This window comes from Mobula hypostoma, chromosome 10, assembly GCF_963921235.1.
Source record: "Mobula hypostoma chromosome 10, sMobHyp1.1, whole genome shotgun sequence".
NCBI lineage: Eukaryota > Metazoa > Chordata > Chondrichthyes > Myliobatiformes > Myliobatidae > Mobula > Mobula hypostoma.
Window position 1 is genome coordinate 49,409,626 of NC_086106.1, and position 21,431 is coordinate 49,431,056.

Consider the following 21,431-nt stretch of genomic DNA (forward strand, 5'->3'; position numbering starts at 1 on the left):
ATGGAAAACACTACAAATGACAGGTCACTGAAGTTTAGGGTCACTTTGGGTTGTTGGGGAAGCTGTTGGTGCATATACCCACTTACCTTTATAAGTAGCAGGAGAAATCGTGCCTTGGTCGGTTAAGGCAGGGAATGTAGAAGCAGAGATGCTGAGCTTGAAATGCTTTGCACACCACTTGGCCTGCAATGAAAGTGCCACATACATTCTGGTCATCTCCTTATGGGAAGGATCTGACAGTGTAGATAAACTTTACAAAAATGTTCCCAGAGCTGGAGCATTTGAGTTTTGTTAGGCTGGGTTATTTCAAATGAAAGAAACTGAGAGAAGTTAAACTTAAAGATCGCACAGTAGGCAGAACTCCTGGGACAAACCAGTTTCTGTTCACAGAGAGCTTAGATTTAAGTTATTTGATTGAAGGACCAGGGAGGGAAAAAAATCACTTAAAATGCTGTGAGGATCAGCAATTCACTTCCTGAAAGGTGATATCCATTTTAATCCCACTATCTTTTATCTCTCTATTTTTAAAAACTTTCCCAAAGCCACCCTCTTGATCTAAGTTTCTTAAAATCTCCGTTTATAGTTTGGAACCAATTCCTTGACCATTATGATGCAGTAGAGAACATAAAAATGCAATTTTTTGTTGATTTAGGAAAGTCAAACAATTAAAATAAGACCATAAGACAATAGGAGAAGAATTAGGCCATTCATCCCATCAAGTCTGCTCCGCCATTCCCTCATAGCTCATTTCTTATCCCTCTCAACCCTATTTTCATGACTTCTCTCCATAAGCTTTGACGCTCTTAATAATCAAGAACCTAGCAATCTCTGCTTTAAATATACCCAATGACTTGGCCTCCACAGCCAGCTGTGGCAATGATTTCCACAGATTCATCACCCTCTGGCGAAAGAAATTCCTCCTCAACCCTGTTCTAAAAGGATGATCTTGTATTCTGAAGCTATGCCCTCTGGTCCTAGACTGCCCTGGTACAGGAAACATCCTCTCCATATCCACTCTATCTGGGATTTTTGATAGGTTTCAGTGAGATCCCCTCATTCTTCTAAATTCCAGTGAATACAGACCCAGAGCCATCAAACACTTCTCATACGTTAACCTTTTCATTCCTGGGATCATTCTCGGAAACTTCCTCTGGATCCTCTCCAATGCCAACACATCTCTTCTTAGATAAGGGACCCAAATCTGCTCTCAACACTCCAGGTGCATTCTGACCAATACCTTATAAAGCCTTGGCATTACATCCTTGCTTTTATATTCTAGTGCTCTTGAAATTAATGATAATGTTGCATTCGCCTCCCTTACCACCAACTCAACCTGCAAGTTAACCTTCAGGGAACCCTCCATGGGGACTCACAAGTCCCTTTTCACCTCTGATTTCTGAATTTCCTTCCCATTTAGAAAATAGACTATGTCTTTATTCCTTCTATCAAAGTTCATGACCATACTCTTCCCTTCATGATATTCTTTCTACCACTTCTTTGCCCATCTCCTAATTTATCTAAGTCCTTCTGCAGACTTCCTGCTTCCTCAACACTAACTGCCCCTCCACCTGTCAGCAATAAAATTGGCCACAAAGCCATCAATTTGCTCATCCAAGTCATTGATGTATAAAGTGAAAAGAGGCGATCCCAAAACCAACCCCTGCAGAACACCACTAGTCACCATTAGTCAACCAGAAAAGGTTTTCTTTATTTCAGTTCATTGCCTCCTGCCAGTTAGTCAATTTTCTATCCGTGCAAGTATCTTTCCTGTAATACCATGGGCTCCTATCTTGTTCAGCAGCCTCATGTGTGGCACTTCGTCAAAGGCCTTCTGAAAATCCAAGTATACAACATCCATTGACTCTCTTTTGACTATCCTATCTGTTATTTCCTCCAAGAATTTCAAGAGATTTGTCAAGCAAGATTTCCCCTAATTGATTTAGACCTCTGTTATCATATTTTACCAAGTAGCCTGAAACATGATCCTTAATAATGGACTCCGATATCTTACCAACCATTGAAGTCAGGCTAACGGGTCCAGAATCTCGTAACGTTTGCCTCTCTCCCTCCCTTCTTAAAGAGTGGAGTGACATTTGAAATTTTCCAGTCCTCTGGAACCAGTCCAGAATAAGCCAGTCCATTCGGGGGAGAGGAGTTACTTTAATCCAGCTGTCTTGAGCTCGATGAGGGTGCAACATGATTATAAGATTTACTGCCTGTGGTAGCTTACAGCCCAAAAGGAAACTATTTTCCTTTTGTGTTTATGTCTGCCTTACTGCCCGATTGACCACTTTCCTCATATGACTTGGACAAGTGACCTTCTGCAAGTTTGAGAGCTTTCATGGTCAATTCCTGTTGCCAAACTGGTTGCTTTGAAATCTCTAAGGGCTATTTCAATATTGACAAATGTACAGAGAATTAATAACTGGAATAGGTTGCCTGGCCTTTTAAGCCTCTCTTGCTGACAATATGTTCATGACGCCAGGTCTCAACTCTTCCTTTGTACCAGTTGCCCATAGGTCTCAATCCATCTATCTTCCTACCTCCACTTAAATATTTCTAATCATCTATCCTCCATCACACCTAGTCAGATGAGTAAGAGGTCCTGTTTTAATACAGAGGTTATTGCATTTGTCTTAAGTACATTCAATTGACTGAGAACGTCAGCTTGATGTCTTGACCCAAGGGTTCAGAAGATATTTACCACAATGCAACCAGAGAGGGTGATTCACTTCTTAGGGAAATGCCTGAAAAATTGGCTGGATGCTCCTTAGAAAACAGATTTGTTATGCAAAATTTGTTATTCAAAGGTATAAATTTAAAATCATTTCCCAAAACTCTGGCGATTATGGGGTGTGATATTTGTACTCACAGTTATTAGGATCAGGGGTTATCTGCCTGAAAAGGTGATTAAAGCTGATTCCAGGAACATTTCGAAGTGGCTGCCAAATAGCTGGTCAAAGCAGAGGAAAGCGCAAAATATGAGGTGCATTGATTTCTTTTCAGAGGATCCCCCGGCCAGAGTGGGTGGATCATATTAGTAGGCAGAGTGGAACAGCTCCTTGCCATAAGTTTTCTGATTCCATGAATTATGATAATAATTGAAAATTATTTATATAATATGTGTTATATAAACTATACAATAGATGTATCTGTAATTTGCTAAATGTAGTTACATGGAAGAAAGACTGTCCAATTGGAATTCATTATTATTTGCTATGTTTTAGGTCACCATTTGTTAGTGTGACAGAATATTCACTTCTGAAAAACAACATTGTTCAGCTGTGCCTGGAACTAACAACCATTGTACAACAAGTAAGTGGTAAACACTTTATCCCCAGGATCATATTAAGGCACAATGCCCTTTATCCCTTTATTACTAACTGAGACATTTCTTTGTTTTCAGTAATATAACATGTGTAATTACTTAACTTTAAATGTGTTCGTGATTTGATAGTTGATTGTCCAGAGGCTACATAAATCAAGGATGTCAATTTACTGATATGTAGTTTTTTTTGATTAGGACATCAAATATTATATCACAATTATAAAATATTAAATCCTTGGGACATAGAAGATTGAGAGGAGATTTGATAGAGGTATATAAAATTATGAGGGATACAGACAGGATAAATGCAAACAGGACTTTACCACTGAGTTTGGGTGGGTCTACAACTCGAGGTCATGGGTTAAAGGTGAAAGGTGAAAAGGTTAAGAGAAACATGAGGGGAAACTTCTTCACGTTGAGACTCGTGAGAGTGTAGACGAACTGCCAGCACAAGTAGTGCATGCGAGCTCAATTTCAACGTCTAAGAGAAGTTTGGATCGGTATATGGATGTGGAGGGCTATGGTCCTGATGCAGGTTGATGGGATTAGGTAGTTTAAATGGTTTTGACATTGATTAGATGGGCTGAAGGGCCTGTTTCTGTGCTGTACTTCCCTATGACTCTATGACACATCAGAAATCAATTGATGTCACTTGGAATCCTGTTCATGATTATTGGCCATTGCCCCAGAAAGAAATTGAATTTCAAATAACATACATCAAAGTTGCTGGTGAACGCAGCAGGCCAAACAACATCTATAGGAAGAGGTGCAGTCGACGTTTCAGGCCGAGACCCTTCGTCAGGACTAACTGAAGGAAGAGTGAGTAAGGGATTTGAAAGCTGGAGGGGGAGGGGGAGATGCAAAATGATAGGAGAAGACAGGAGGGGGAGGGATAGAGCCGAGAGCTGGACAGGTGATAGGCAAAAGGGGATATGAGAGGATCATGGGACAGGAGGTCCGGGAAGAAAGACAAGGGGGGGGGTGACCCAGATGATGGGCAAGAGGTATATTCAGAGGGACAGAGGGAGAAAAAGGAGAGTGAGAGAAAGAATGTGTGCATAAAAATGAGTAACAGATGGGGTATGAGGGGGAGGTGGGGCCTTAGCGGAAGTTAGAGAAGTCGATGTTCATGCCATCAGGTTGGAGGCTACCCAGACGGAATATAAGGTGTTGTTCCTCCAACCTGAGTGTGGCTTCATCTTTACAGTAGAGGAGGCCGTGGATAGACATGTCAGAATGGGAATGGGATGTGGAATTAAAATGTGTGGCCACTGGGAGATCCTGCTTTCTCTGGCGGACAGAGCGTAGATGTTCAGCAAAGCGGTCTTCCAGTCTGCGTCGGGTCTCACCAATATATAAAAGGCCACATCGGGAGCACCGGACGCAGTATATCTATAAAAGGCCACATCGGGAGACTGCTTTGCTGAATATGCTGAACCCTAATTAGTATTCAAAAAATTAATACACAAAGTTCATATCATTACATTTCCTGTACATTCTTGTACCAGCCTAGGAGTCTTTTGAAGGCATCTATCATGTTTGCCTCCATCACCATTTCAGGCAGCCACATCTTCTGGTATTAGAAATTTCACCATGAGGAATAAGGTAGCACCCAACTACTAGCTTTATAATTGTGTAAACTTCTATCAAATCTCTCCTGCTCCAGAGAAAGCAACCCAAATTTGCCCAACCCCTCCTGATAGCACATGTTCTCTATTCCAAGCAGCATCATGGTAAACCTCTTCTATGCTGTATCTAAAGCCTCAACATCTTCTGCATGATGGAGCAAGCAAAATTCAATACTCTAGATACTGCCCAACTAGAGTTCTATGAAGCTGCAATATAACCTCCCAATTCTTGAACCCATTTTCTTGACTAATAAAGACAAGTATGTTATGTGTCTTCTTTACCACATTATCAACCTGAATAGTCACTTTCAGGAAGATATAGACTTGTACCCCAAGATCCTTCTGTACTTTAACACTATTAGGGTCCTGCCATTAACAGTGTACTCTCCCCTTATGCTTGATCTCCCAAAGTGCAACATTTTACATTTAGCTGCTGAGGCTCTCAAAAGCAGAGGTGGAGGTGTATGCCTCATGATCAACTCCTTGTGGTGGACAAATGTATCAGTGATGTCCCATTTCTGCTCACCAGACGTTTTACCTGCAGTGAGAGATTTCAGCTATCATTCACCTCAGGCCAATGTCAAACAGGCTCCAGATGATCTGAGCAATGGGATCAACATGCTCAAAACAGCATACCCTGATTACCCTGATGCCTTCACCATCATTTTGGGGAATTTTACCCCACCATCAAGAATGCTCACTGTGCAATTCCAAGCCCTCACTTTGGAAAGTCTGATCACCTGGCTGTACTTCTACTCCCTGAGTATAGGCGGAGACTGAAGACTGCAGTGCCAGTAGTGAGGACCACGAATATATGGAGAAGGGAAGCACAGGAACATCTACAGGACTGCTTTGAATCAGTGGACTGGACTGTATTCAGGGATTCATCTTTGAATCTAGATGAACATGCTGCAAATGTTACTGACTTCATTAAAACCTGTGTGGATGAGTGTGTGCCTACGAAGACTTACTGTACATTCCCAAACCAAAAGCCTTGGATGAACCAGGAGGTACGTCATCTGTTGAGGGCTAGATCTGTAGCATTCAAGGCCGGCGACCCAAGTCTGTACAAGAAAACCAGGTATAACTTGCAGAGGGTGAACAGATAGTTCTGAGCGAGGTTAGAGGCAACACTGGATGCATGACAACTCTGGCAGGGTTTACAGGACATTACTGTTGTGGTGTGGATGAAATCACTGGAGAGACAGAGTCACTGGTAGATACAAAGCAGCTTCTTTATTCCACACAACAAGGTACAGCAGGCATCGTACGGACGGAGACGCTTTCGGTAGAAAGGTCTGCTAGCCCAATGTGGGCTCCATATTTATTTGCTAAACACAAATGCAATCGCTACTTAAAAAGTTATAGACAAATGCATAGACAATGCTTTCTTTTGAAGCTACATACAAACATCACACCTTCTGACTTCAGCCTTTCCTTCTGACACCAACATGTCTGGGTTGGTATTCACAGCCTTTAGGAATGCAAGTTAAATCCACAATACATTTATTTGGCATTTTACGTGCTAACATAGAAGACAATTAATATTTATAAAGTATAAATAATACTGTCTTCGAAACTACAGCATCTGGTCAAACTACGGCGCCAGAAGCATCTGGTATTTACACCTTCTTAGGAAGCACATTGTTGTGAACTCAATCCACAGTACTTTGTCAAATAGAAGTCTGGTGGCCAAAGTCACTTAAGCGTAAACGAATCTTCTACCCAAAAATCTCACTCTAACAATTACTTACTACAAAGCAAAACCCAATAGCTGTGATCCAATCCTCACTACCAGATGAGCTCAATGCCTTCTATGCCCGCTGTGAAAGGGAGAATATAACTACAGCTGTGAAGATCCCAGTGACCCTGGGATCTCTGTCTTGGAGGCCGATGTCAGGCTGTCTTTAAGCAGGGTGAACTCTTGCAAGGTGGCAGGCCCCAATAGAGTACCTGGTAAGGCTCTGAAAACTTGTGCCAACCAACTGGCAGGAGTATTCAAGGACATTTTCAACCTCTCACTGCTACGGCCAGAAGTTCCCACCTGCTTCAAAAAGCCAACAATTATACCAGTGCCCAAGAAGTGTGGTGTGAGCTGTCTTAATGACTATCACCCAGTAGCACTCACATCTATGGTGATGAAATGCTTTGAGAGGTTGGTCATGGTTAGAATGAACTTCTGCCTCAGCAAAGACGTGGACACACTGCAGTTTGTCTATCGCCACAATAGGTCTATGGCAGATGCAAGCTCAATGGCTCTTCACACAGCCTTCGATCACCTGGATAATACACCTATGTCAGGATGCTGTTCATTGACTATAACTCAGTTTTTAATACCATCATTCCCATGTCCTGATCAATAAGCCACAGAACTTGTAACTCTGTACCTCCCTCTGCAATCGGACCCTCAACTTCCTAACTGGAAGACCATGATCCGTGTAGATTGGTGATAATATCTGCTTCTCACTGATAATCAACACCGGCACACTTCAGGGATGTGTGTTTAGCCCACTGCTCTATTCTCTCTAAACCCATGACTGTGTTGCCAGGTGTAACACAAATACCATCTATAAATTTGCTGATAATACAACCATTGTTGGCAGAATCTCAGATGGAGATGAGGGGGCGTACAGGAGCGAGCTATACCAGCTAGTTGGGTGGTGTTCCAGCAACAACCTTGCACTCAACGTCAGTGAGAAGAAAGCGCTGACTGTGCACTTCAGGAAGGGTAAAACAGGGGAAAATGTATCAATCCTCATAGAGGGATCAGAAGTGGAGACAGTGAGCAATTTCAAGTTCCTGGGTATCAAGAGTTCCAAGGATCTAACTTGGTCCCAACATATCGATGCAGCTACAAATAAGGCAAGACAGTGAGTATACTTCATTAGTTCGAAGAGATTTGCTTCGTCAACTAAAACATTCAAAAAGCTCTATAGATGCATCATGGGGAGCATTCTAACAGGCTCCATCACTGTCTGGTATTGTGGAGGGGGGGGAGGGAGGGTGGTACTGAACAGTACTAAAAGCACTACAGAATGTCATAAAATTAGTCAGCTCCATCTTGGGTACTAGCCTCCCTAGTACCCAAGACATTTTCAAGGGGCGGTGCCTCAGAAAGGCAGCGTTCATTATTAAAGACTTCCATCACCCAGGGCATGCCCCTTTCTCATTGCTAAAGTCTGAAAGGAGGTACAGAAGCCTGAAGGCACACACTCAGTGATTCAGGAACAGCTTCTTCCCCTCCGCTATCCAGTTCCGAAACAGGTACTGAACCCATGAACACTACCTCACTTAGATATATATTATTTCTGTTTTTGCAGTTTTTTAATTTATTCTATATGTATATACTTACTGTAATTGATTTACTTATTTATTATATTATTTTCTTTCTATATTATCATGTATTGCATTGTGCTGCTGCTGTTTAGTTAACAAATCCCACAACATATGCCAGTGATAATAAACCTGATTCTGATTTGGCTGGGTTAAACTCCATCTGCCATTTCTCTGCCCATATCTACAATTGATCTATATTGTGCTATACCTTTGCCAAGCCAATACTGAATCCACACAGCCAATTCACCTTGGATCCCCTGAATCCTAATCTTCTGGATGAACCTCCCACAAGGGACCTTGTCAAATGCTTTACTAAAATCTACGTGGATAACATCCACAGCTCTGTCTTCATCAGTCACTTTTGTCTCCTCCTTGAAAAACTCAATTAAGTTTGTAAGACGCAACTTGTTTCACACAATGTCATGCTGGCTGTCCCTAAAAAGGCTATGGTCTTCTGAATTCTCATATCCTATCACTAAAAATTCTGCACAGTGACTTCCTTACTCCTGACATGAGACTCACCGATTAATAGTTATAATTAACATTAAACATCCATTTCTGTCCCGCTCTCAAACTAGCCTCTATTATGACCGCCATTTCACAGAGCATGGATCAGTTGATGGAACTAAATTGATCACCCTTACCCTGAAACAGAATCAGTCAGGTTTAATATTACCAGCATATGTTTTCAATAGGTTTCAATCGATACATTTAATGTCAGAGAAATGTATATAATATACATCCTGAAATTCTTTTTCTTTGCAAACATCCACAAAAACAGAGGAATGCCCCAAAGAATGAATGACAGTTATATGTTAGAACCCCAAAGCCCCCCCAGCTCCCCCCACGCAGAAGAAGCAGCAAAGTGACGCCTCCTCCCCCACCAGTAAAAAGGCATCTCCCTCCACTGAGCACTCAAGCGTGCAGCAAAGCATCAATAAAGACACTGACTTGCAGTACCCCAAAGACTACTTGTTCACCCAGTACTTCAACATACCACAGGTTCTCTTTCTCCCTAATAAGGGAAAAAGAGGTGTCCCCGTTTCACAGTGAGTGGGGAGACATACCAAACAACTGGCCCATTTATGGTGTTAGAAGTCTGTTGCGTCGCCTTTTCCGAGCTCTGTGCCCAAAGAATACGGGTCTCTGGGCACACAGTCAGCACCCAGCTTGCTGCTTTTGATCTTCCGTGTACTCCCACGTCACATTAGGCAGTGGCACGGATCTTGAATCTGCCCGCCTCCAGAGCCATGAAAATCCGGCACCCTGAAGGTGAGCTAGTCTTCCAGGCCGTGTCCTTGGCATGTCGAGAAGCAGCTGGTCGTGAGACCCTGAGAGCGGGTCCCATTCCCGCAAAGAACCAAAATCAGTGTGTAATGCCAGGTCAGGGTCTTCAAAAGAACCCTGAAAAGGGAAAAAAGAGGTACTAAGGATGGAAATAGAGCTGCTACCAAAGATGAAAGCAAAGGTATCATGAAATGTCTTGTCATGTGGCAGCTGTAAATTACAATACACAATAAATACTGTGAATTACAGTAAGTACATATATTACTGTAATTAACAGCTATATTAAATAGTTAAATTCAATAAGTTGTACCAGAAAAAGTAGTGAGGTAGTATTTATGGGTTCAATGTCCATTCAGAAATCGGATAGAGGGGGAAGAAGCTGTTGCTGATCACTAAGTGTGTGTGCCTTCAGGCTCCTGTACCTCCTCCTGTGGTCATGTGGCAGCAATGAGAAGTGGATATTGAGCACATGTTAATCCTGCTAATATTAACATACTCAGACTCAAACCTTCTGTCCCATTGTGTTTACTACCTTACTCATGCCTCTTCTTATCTCTAATTATCTTCCTTTCAATCCTTCCACTTTTTAATCTGCTGCTCTGGTTCCCATCCCCCAGCCAAACTAGTTTAAACACTTCCAAACTGCACTTAGCAAATCTACCAGCCAGGATATTCATTCCCATTCAAATAAGGTGCAAATGGTCAGCACTGGCCAGAAGATGTTCCAGTGATCCAAGAAACTTGAAACCTATCCCTTGTACCATTTCCTCAGCCACACATTCATCTTTCTATCTTTCTATTCCTGCCCTGCCTAGCATCTGCACCAGGAGTAATCCAGCCTCATTCCTAACATCTGTCCTCACTGTGCAGGACCTCTTCCTCCTTTCTGCCAATGTCTGGTATGGGAAACCTACTTCCCTCAATCGCAGCACTCTGCAAAGAGTGGTGCAGACAGCCCAGTGCATCTCTAGATGTGAACTTTGCAAAGACAGGTATGGAAAAAAGGCCTGTAGGATCACTGGGGACCCGAGTCAACCCAACCACAGACGTTTCCAGCTACTACCATCCGAGAAACAGTACGGCAGCGTAAAAGCCAGGACCAACAGGCTCCGGGACAGCTTCTTCCATCAGACTGATTAATTCATGCTGACACGACTGTATTTCTATGTTATATTGTTGTACATAATATTTATTATAAATGACTATAAATTGCACATTGCACACTTAGACGGAGATGTAACGTAAAGATTTTGATTCCTCATGTATATGAAGGATGTAAGCAATAAAGTCAATTCAATTCAATTCATTTCATTGGTACTAAATGTCCACCACAACCTCTGGCTGCTCACCTTGCTGCCTGAGAACATCCTGCAGCTGCTCTGATACATGGTTGACCCTGACAGCTAAGAGACAACACACTATCCTTGCATTTCTTTCAGGGCGACAGTACCTCCTGTCTGTTCCCCTAACTACGGTGTCTCCTATCACTATTCCTCTACCTGACTTTACCCTTCCCTGCTGAGCCTCAGAGCTGGGCACACTGCCACTGGCCTGGCTGCTGTTACTGTGCCCTGACAGGTCAACTTCCCCCATCTGCATCCGAAGGGGTATACTTGTTGCTGAGAGGGAGAGCCCATGCTATCTGTCTGCTGCCCTTACTTCTGGCAGTCACTCAACAATCAGCAGTCTGTACCTTAGGTGTGACCACCTCACTAAAACTCTTAACGATGATGGTCTTAGCATCCCAGACAATCCTACGTACACCCAGGTCCAGCTCCAGCCCCTTCACACGGTCAGTCAGGAGCTGCCACTAGGCACACTTCCTACAGGCGAAGTCATCAAGGACAATTTCAGTCTCCCTGATCCCACACACCCTACAGAAGGAGCATATCACTGCCCTAACTGATATCCTAGTTATTCAAATAGGAGCAATATTCTAAGGGAAAACTCACCTGCACTTACTTACTCAGCCTCCTCTCACCGAAGCCTCCTGAAGCAGAGCCTTAACACTGCACTCAGCCACCACATGTACTCCTGAAGCACGGTCATGCCACTGCAAAATGGCCGCTCCACTACAGCCAACTTCCCTTTCACGTCTGCATAATGAAACAACCATGGACAAACAAGCTCTGTACTGAAATTCACTTACAGGAAGCTTGTTGGATGATATATAGGCAAAGTCTTATTTCTATGTTCCTTGTTATTAAAATCTTGTGATATTACTCCTGCACTCAGCTACTCTGGTCAGAAATGATGCTTCAGCCACAAACACAGGAGATTCTGCAGATGCTGGAAACCTTGAGCAACACACACAAGTCTCTAGAGGAACTCAGCTCAGCAGGCAGCATTTATGGAGGGGAATAAACAGTCAGAATTTGTGCCAAGACCTGATGAAGGGTCTCAGCTTGAAACGTCAGTGCTATTCTGCTCAATAGATGCTGTCTGACTTGCTGAGTTCCTCCAGCACTTTGTGCATATTTCTTCAGTGTGCAGGATTATTTCTGATGGGATTAGGAATACATCCAGGCATGTAGTCAGGATTACATGTCAAAGTCGGAGGCATGGGAGGCTGTATCGGAGAGGCTGGTCAGAAGCTCGAAGTTTTCGGACTGATGGACTCAGTGTTGGCTGTGGTCAGCTGCTTCCAAGGCATCGGCAAGTTGACGGTGCCAGGAAGTTTATGGCAGGGAGTTTCTCCCTTTTGCCGCCTGCTGTCGGGGACTCAGGAGTTGATCGACTCGGGGACTTTTGTGACTTTATTTACTGTGCCCATGGTTTGTTCTTCATCAAATTATGGTATTGCTTTGCACTACTGTAACTATATGTTATAATTATGTGGTTCTGTCAGTGTCAGTCTTTGATATGTCCTGTTTTCTGTGATATCACTCCAGAGAAACATTGTATCATTTCTTAATGCATGTATGCATTTCTAAATGACAATAAAAGAGGACTGAGTGTTCTCATAATCGAAAAAAAAAGTTAGCAACACTTTCAGCACCTTCAGGTAAGCCAGTGTGAATAGCTGTGATGTCATCAGAAATTGATCTCTCAGAACAGATCAGTCTGAGGACAATGGTGTGACTTGCATGGCCACATTTCATTTGTTTCTCATGTTCCACCTATGGAGCAGATGACCTCATCCTCTCTGGCTTCAGGCAATCCCTGGTTTTGATAAAAGGTAAACTTGGGACATCTTGACTCGAGTCATTTTCCAGGTTGTAGTTGACAATGTCGGTGATCAAGTGGAGGGTTTGGTATTATTAGTTTTGCAAACATGAGGACATCTGCAGATGCTGGAATTTCAAGCAACACACATAAAAAATGCTGGTGGAACACAGCAGTATTTTTTATGTGTTGCTTGTATTATTAGTCTGTTGGGTTTTGAAGCTGGAGAAATAGCTACAGGATTTAGACGAGGTAGAGGCACCTGGTTTAAGATCCCACCTCCATGGGACTGCTTTGTTGACCGTCAGCTGCTACTGGGCCATCAGGAAGTTCAGTAGATGCGCTCTGTGACTCTGTGACGAGGGGAGATGGTAGGAATTTTGGAGAGTACATTAATCTGCTCTTACTGTCATGAGTCAAGAAACAAAACAGTCCTTATTCCATCTGGTGGAACGGAAGTAGTCAGAGTGTTTTAGGTGTGATTTTGGATCTGACAACCATCCTTGCAGTTTATTTATTACCTTCACATACTAGTTTTTTTACATTGGGCTGCTTCATACATTTGTTTAAACTCACTTTTAAACAGATGGAATGAACAAACTGTTATTTACCTTCTGGGTTTAACTGCATATAGAATGAAATACCCACCCAGATCTCATAAATAATGTAAATTATTCCAAAATGAAACTAATATCAGAGATGAAATATTTTGAGATGAATTGTAGGTTTATTACATTTTTAAAAATTCTTTAAAAAAACAGAGCTTAACTTTGGTTAGTAAATTGATTTGTGTTGCATTCGACTGGAAACATCAAGAACTGTAAACTGCAACTAAATAACTAATAGGTAGCTAAATAACGAGGATGAAATAACAAGATAAAAGAGACTGAAATGAGTGTAGTTATCTCCTTTTGTTCAAGAGCCTGATGGTTGAGGGGTGGTAACTTTTCTTGAACTTGGTGGTGTGAGTCCAGAGGCCAGTGAGAAAAGAGCATGGCCTGGGTGGTGAGGATTTTGATGATGGATGTTGCTTTACTACGGCAACATTTCATGTAGATGTGCTCAACAGTTGGTGAGTTTTACACTTGATGAACTGGGCCGAATCCCTTACTTTTTGTAGGATTTTCTTCCCAAGTACTTTAATACTTGCCAACGCCCCTCCTAAAGCACCTTCCCATTTGCCAACACCCCTCTTAGACACAGATATACTTTCCACCACCCCCATGGTGTAAAACATGTCCATCATATGCTAACATGAGAAAAAATATTCAAATTTATATTTTTATTTGTCTTTAAACCTAGCTTACATAGTACCTGTGGGCTGTACAGCAGCTTCAATATCAATGTGATCCTTGAGCTTGATGGGTTTGAGCAAGAGTTGAAATATCTGTGTTGCAACGAGAACGGGTAAACCCAAACGCAGGACACTGACACGGAGGTAGTGTAATCAGAAGAGTGTTTATTAATGGTTGCAGGGAAGGCCAGGGAGCAAGGACTAGGCAGAGGAAAGCCGAGGAGTGAGCGAGGCTGGAACGGGGAGCGAACCTGGGTCGCTACAGTGAAAACGCGGCGTTTAATCACTGAGCCAGTGGAGTGTGTAGGCAGACAGCGGGACGAGGCAGAGCAGGGATGCGGACAAGGGGATGAGCATGGCAGGGGGAGAACGGCGGGCAGCATACCATGCTCCTGTTAACACAAAGAGACAGAGTTAACGCAAGCAAACAGCGCGGAAACAGAACTTAGAATACACAATTCTAAGCGGTCGAGAGACAGGGTTAACACAGGCAAACAGCACGGCAACAGAACTTAGAATACACAATTCTAAGTGGTTGAGAGACAGTTAACACAGGCAAACAGTGCGGATGAATGGAAGAGCAGGAGGCAGGCAAAACTTTTCTTGACACAGGACGTTGCTGGAGCTGAACGGCAAACAGGCGACAGGCGGCAGGCAACACTTACCTTGAAACGGAGCGTTGAACGGAAAGGATAACGGCAGGCAATCCTTATCTTGACACAGAGCGGCAAATGGAAAGACAAACGGCAGACAATACTTATCTTGACACGGAGAGACAGAGTTATACAGGTAAACCTCGGTACTGAAGTAAGACTTAGAATACACCATTCTAAGCGACCGGGAATGTGAATTACCACACTGCTGAAGCAACGGTCTGGAAACCAGTGGATGCAAAGCCGGGGTTTTTATGCTGCAGGTTTAGATGAGAATCAGGTGCTGCAATCAAGGAGACCAGGAGAACACGGGGAAAAGGGAATTAGGAGAATGAAGAATTAATGCTCAGGACCATGACAATTTGGTTCAAGTTGTGAAAGTCTTAAGTCCCCACTTGTAACAATATCCAAGCGGTTTCTGTTTTTTGAGAGTATGTGGTTCGCCGCACTGAAGCCTCTTTCAACTAGGTAGGGGGATGGAAGTGCAATAAAGAGACCAGGAAACTTCATATGACAGTGTAGCCATATCCTACAAAAACCTTAAGTCCCCACTTGTAACAATATCCAAGTGGTTTCTGTTTTTTGAGAGTATGTGGTTCGCCGCACTGAAGCCTCTTTCAACTAGGTAGGGGGATGGAAGTGCAATGAAGAGACCAGGAAACTTCATATGACAGTGTAGCCATATCCTACAAATACTGACATTTTTGAAAGGCACCTTTGCTTCTTCATCATTCTGAATTTTGCTAATTTCTTCTTGCAAGCTCTCTTCCTGTTCCTCTACCTTACAAAGAAATGGGTTAATTACCCAGTCCAGAATTTCCAGATTGTTCAAATCCTTGATTCAATTCTGAAAATTCTTCTTCAGTGACTGCAGATCTAAGCAGTATTCTTGCAAATCAATATCTGTGAAAGTGAGTGCCGTATTTTCGATGTGGGGAACCTGTGAGAACTTTCTTCTCCCAATGTTTTGCTTATATATTTCCAATTTTATGATAAAAGTGAACACTAGACTTTTTAAACCTGGATTAAATTTCAATTCTCACCCTGCATGTTCATATTTAAAATGTTCATTTTGTCATACAGATTGGCTAGGTATGCCAGATCTCCACATAGAAGTTCAATCTTGTTTCCAAAGCTCTTGTTGACTTTGAGCAAAAATTTATCCACAGTGTCAGAAAGATCAACTAAACATTTTAAGCAGCAGCCTTTTGACAGCCAATGCACTTCAATACGAAGAAGCAAGCTTTCAAACTCTTCATCGTTATGTTGGCATAATTGGCGAAATACTCTGCTATTTAATGGATGAATTTTAATTTTGTTGATAGCAGTTATTACAAGAGTTATGCTTGAAAAACGTTGCTGGCGGATGTTTCTGGCTGTGAGATGTTGATGATAAATTACACAATAGATTGCAAACAGACTTGGAATTTCCTTTTTCATAAATGCCACTAAACCAGCATGGCGACCTGTCATACATGGTGCTCCATCTGTTGTACAAGCAATTATGTTCCTAATCGGAATACCTTTATCCTCAATCTACATTTTGAGCTTGTCGTAGATTGATTCTCCTTTGATATTAGTTTTTAACTTTTTTCAAAAGAGAACCTCTTCATAAACTTTCCATTTTTAATAAACTGTACATATGCTATTAGCAATGCCTCATTAGCCAGTTGACTCATCCAGTTGTATCCCAAATTCAGTTTTTTGTAGCTATGTGTATAGTTGATACTCAATGTGTTCACTCATTTCATCAATATGACGAGCTACAGAGTTATTACTCAGAGGAATTGATTTTAAAATACTGGTATCCATTTTGAGAACAGTGATACAGCAGACATTATTAATCTCTCACCAGTTGTATGAGATTTCCACACTTTGCAATCATTTTGGTAATGTTATAAGAAGCAATGAGACCAGCAAAGTTAATTTTAGCTTTCTTGGCAAATGACTCGAGTATGGAACACTTTTCAAATGCTTCTTTCATCTTTAGGAACTGAGTAATACCATAAGTAGCCTTCTCAAGGTGTCTTTTACGGAAGTGTTCCTGCAATCTTGATGGTTTCATGGCTTCATTAGACAGTACAGTATTACAAATAAGACACAAAGGATGATGTTTATCTGGTGGGAACAAAAATAAACCCATACGCCAGGTATGTATCGTAGTATTGATGCACTTTCTGTAGTTTCTGTTTCTTAGCAGGATTATAATTCAAAGCTTCACCAACTTCAGACTCATAGTGATCATGCTGTATGTCTTTAGCCATTCATTAACAGGGTAAATTAAAATGAAAAAATTAACACCATCTGGGAATGCCTATCGGATGTTGACGATGGCAGTGAGTTGACACGATCGGTCCGGCCTCATGTTTCAAGTTAGGATGCTGCTTACCACTCCCACCCCAAGAACCTTGAATGCCCCCCTGATGACTTCTATTTCCCATAACGCCCCTGTAGGACACGTAACTGCACCCACTGGGATCACTGAGTTATAGGCAGGCAGTCACTCCTAAGTTGCAGGAGAGGGGAAGTGAGTACACAGACAGCGCAGAGTACCCCTGTGGCCATTCCCTTAATAACAAGTATTCTGCTTTGCATACTGTTGGGGGCTGGGGGAGGATGAGACCTGCTCGGGGAAGCTGCAACTTGCAGTTCTTTGGCACCCTGAATCTGACTCTGTGGCTCAGAAGGGAAAATGGGGGGGGGGGGGGTAGAAGAAGAGTGCAGTGGTGATAGGAGATCCCATAATTCGAGGAGCAGAATGCTGATTCTATGGAGACATCCGGATGGTATGTTGCCTCCCAGGGTGCTAGTGTCAGGGATCCCTCGGAATAGGTCCACAGCATTCTGAAGGGGAGGGGGAACAGTCAGAATTTTGGAGCATATTGGTACCAGCGACATAGGTAGGAAAAGGGAGGAGGTCCTGAAGAATATAAGGTGTTAGGCAGAATGCTGAAAAGAAGGAACTCCAAGGTACTAATCTCTGCCTGTCCACATGCCAGTGAGGGAAAGAATATGATGATTTGGCAGATGAATGTGTTTTAGAGGAATTGGTGCAGGGGGACAGTGATTCAGATTTCTGAACCATTGGGATCTCTTCTGGGGAATGTATGACCTGTAAAAAAAGATGGGCTGGTTACAACTGAATCAAAGGGAACCCAATATCCTTGTGGACAGGTTTGCTAGAGCTGTTGGTCAGGATTTAAAATAATTTGGCATGGGGATGGAAACCAGAATGATAGGGCTGAGGATGAGGCAGTTGGTATCCAACTAGATGCAGTGTGTAGTGAGACTGTGAGGAAGGACAGGCAGATGATAGGGCAAAGTTGCAGTTAGTAGGATGAAATCATGTGTAACAGCAGGGCAAATTCAAAGAGGGTGATGAATTCACTTTTGAAAGTGTTATATTTGAATGCATGCAGTATACAGAATAAGGTGGATAATCTTATCACACAGATAAATTGGCAGGTATGATATTATGGGTATCTCTGAATCATGACTGAAAGAAGATCATTGTTGGGAGCTTAACGTCCAAGGGTACACATTGTATCGAAGGGACAGGCAGGTAGGCCAAGGCGGTAGAGTGGCAAAAAATGTGATAAACCCTTGGAAGGAGGAGATATAGGATCAGAAAATGAAGAATCCTAGTTGGTAGAGTTAAGAAACTGCAAGGGTAAAAAGACTATGATGGGAGGACTCTGAATAGTAACCAGGAATTGGGTACAAATTACAATGGGAGATAGAAAAGGCATGTAAGAAGGGCAATGTTGTGATTATCATGGGGGATTTCAATATGCCAGTTGATTGGGAAAATCCAATTGGTGCTGGATCCCAAGAGAGGGAATTTGTAAAATCCTTACAATATGGCATTTTAGAGTAGCTTATAGTTAAGCCCATTTGGAGAATGACAATTCTGGATTGGGTGTTATGTAATGACCCAGATTTGATAAGGAAGCTTAAGGTAAAGGAACCCTCAGGAGACAGTGATTATAATATGATAGAATTCACACTGCAGTTTGAGAAGCAGAAGATGAAATCAAATATATCAGTATTACTGAGGCAAAGGAATTACAAAGGCATGAGAGAGCCGCTGGCCAAAGTTGATAGGAAGAGGACACTAGCAGGGATGATGACAGAACAGCAATGGCTGGTGTTTATGGGGTAATTTCAGAAGGTGCAGGAAAGATGCATTCCAAAGATGAAGAGGAACAGTCAACTGTGACTATGAGGGAAAGTCAAAAACAGAAGAAAAGCAAAAGAGAATGAATTTCATAGAGTAGAAATTAGTGGGAATATAAAGGGTTGGGAAGCTTTTAAAATCCAACAGAAGGCAGCATCCATAATCTAGGACCCCCGACAACCCAGTTTATACTCTTTTCTCACTGCTGCCACCAGGAAGAAGGCACAAGAGTCTCAGAACTCACAACACTAGGTTTAGGAATAACTATTACTCCTCAGTGAAGTTATTAGCCCTTCTTGAAACAGAAGGGAAAACTTCACTGAACTTCACTTGGCAAATCACTGAACTTATGGTCTTACTTTCAGGCAGTCTTCATCTTGTGATCTTGATATTTATTGCTTATTTATTATTATTATTTCTATTTTTAACTTTCGTATTTGCACAGTTGTTTGTCTTGTGTATACTGGCTGTTTGGCCTGTTGGGTGCAGTATTTCAGTAGTTGATTTTTTTTAGTTATTGGGTTTATTAAGCATGACAGCAAGAATATGAATTTCAGTGTTGTGTTTGGTAACATATATGTACATCAATAATAAATTTACCGTAAACTTTTAAATTTGACCTTTAAAAGAACATAGAGAAAAGATGAAATATGAAGGTAAGTTAACCAATAATATAAGAGATCACAAATAATTTTTTCAGGTATATAAAGAGTAAAAGAGAGTGAGAGTGGATATTGGACTGCTAGAAAACTATGTTGGAGAGGTGGTGATGGGGGACAATGAAATGCCTAACAAACTTAATAAGTATTTTGTGCCAGTCCTCACTGTGGAAGACACTAGCAGAATCCCAGAAATGTTAGTGTCAGGGGACAGAAGTGAGTGTCATTATACTTACTAGGGAGAAGGTGTCTGGGAAACTGAAAAGCCTGAAGATAGTTAAGTCACAAGGACCAGATGGACTACACCCCAGGGTTCTGAAAGAAGTAACTGAAAAGATTGTGCAGGCATTCACAATCATCTTTCAAGAATCATTAGATTCTGGAATGGTTCTGCAGGACTGGAACATTATAAATGTCATTCAACTCTTTAAGGAGAGAGGGAGGCTGAAGAAAATAAATGATAGGCCAGTTAGCCTGACTTCAGTGGTTGGAAAATGTTGGAATCTATTATTAAGGATGAGGTTTTAGGGTGCTTGGAGGCATATGGTAAAATAGACCAAAGTCCAAGTGGTTTTCTGAAGGGGAAATCATGCCTGACAAGTCTGCTGGAATTCCTTGAGGGAATAACAGGCAAAATAGACAAAAGTGAGGTAGTGGATGTTGTTTTCTTGGATTTTCAGAAAGTCTTTGACAAGGTGCTGCTCATGAAGCTGCTTAGCAAGATAAGAGCCCATAGTATTCCAGGAAAGGAACTTGCATGGATAGACGACAGGAGGCCAAGAGTCAGAATAAAGGGGGCCTTTTCTGTTTGGCTGACAGTGATGAGTGTGGTTCTGCAGGGCCTGTATGTCAATGATATGGGTGAAGAAATTGATGGCTTTGTGGCCAAGTTTGCAGATGATATGAAGATAGATGGAGGAACAGGTAGGGTTGTGGAAGAGGGTGCTTCAAGAAGGACTGGGACAGATTGGAGGAATGGGCAATGAAGAGGCAGTTGGAATATATGCAGAGGGAATAAAGGTGAGGACCATTTTCAAAACCGTGAAAAGAATCAAAAATCAGAGGTGCAGAGGGACTTGGGAATCCTCGTGCAGCGTTCCCTCAAGGTTAACTTGCAGGTTGAGTTAGTGGTAAAGAAGGCAAGTGCAATGTTAGTATTCATTTCAAGAGAACAAGATGTAATGCTGAGGTTTTATAAGACCGCACTTGGAATATTGTGAGCTGTTTTGGATCCCTTATCTCAGAAAAGATGTGCTGGCGTTGAAGGGGTTCACAGAAGTTCACAAGAATAATCCCTGGAATGAAAGGGTTAACATATGAGAAGTACTTGGTAGCTGGCGGTCTGTACTTGCTGGAGCTTGGAATAAGGTGGGGTGAGGGACAAATCTCACTGCAATCTAATGAATATTGAAATGTCTAGATAAAGTGAATGTGGAGAGGCTTTTCCCTATAGTTGGGGAGTCTAGGACCAGAGGTCACAGCTTCAGAATTGAGGTATGTCCATTTAGAACAGAGCTGAGGAAAAATTTCTTTAGCCCAGCTTCCCACTCCCACGCATAAACAGCAACAAAGCAATGACCTCCCCTCCCCAATCAGCACCCCCCACTGAGCACTCAAGCATGCAGCAAAGCATCAATAAAGACACAGACTTGCAGTACCCCAAAGACTACTCATTCACCCAATATTCGACATACAGTATTAAAAGCTCTCTCCCTAATAAGGGAAAAAGAGGTGTCCCTGTTTAACAGTGAGAGGGGAGACATAACAAAACAACTCACAGATTTATGGTGTTAAAAGTCTGTCGTGTCGCTTTTTCCGAGCTCTGTGCCCAAAGAACTCGGATCTCTGGGCACACAGCTGGCAGCCAGGATTACTGCTTTCGATCTTCTGTGTACTCCCATAGA

The 21,431-nt window shown here is 42.2% G+C and overlaps 1 protein-coding gene across 1 annotated transcript in view; it reads left to right on the forward strand.

Annotated features, from left to right (window-relative positions):
* si:ch211-26b3.4 (connector enhancer of kinase suppressor of ras 2) overlaps positions 1-21,431 on the forward strand; it is an 841,707-nt gene that overhangs the window by 328,881 nt on the left and 491,395 nt on the right. The window contains exon 4 of the mRNA XM_063060466.1: positions 3,228-3,315. Coding sequence (XP_062916536.1) covers positions 3,228-3,315 — 88 coding nt within the window. The remainder of the gene's footprint in view (positions 1-3,227; positions 3,316-21,431) is intronic.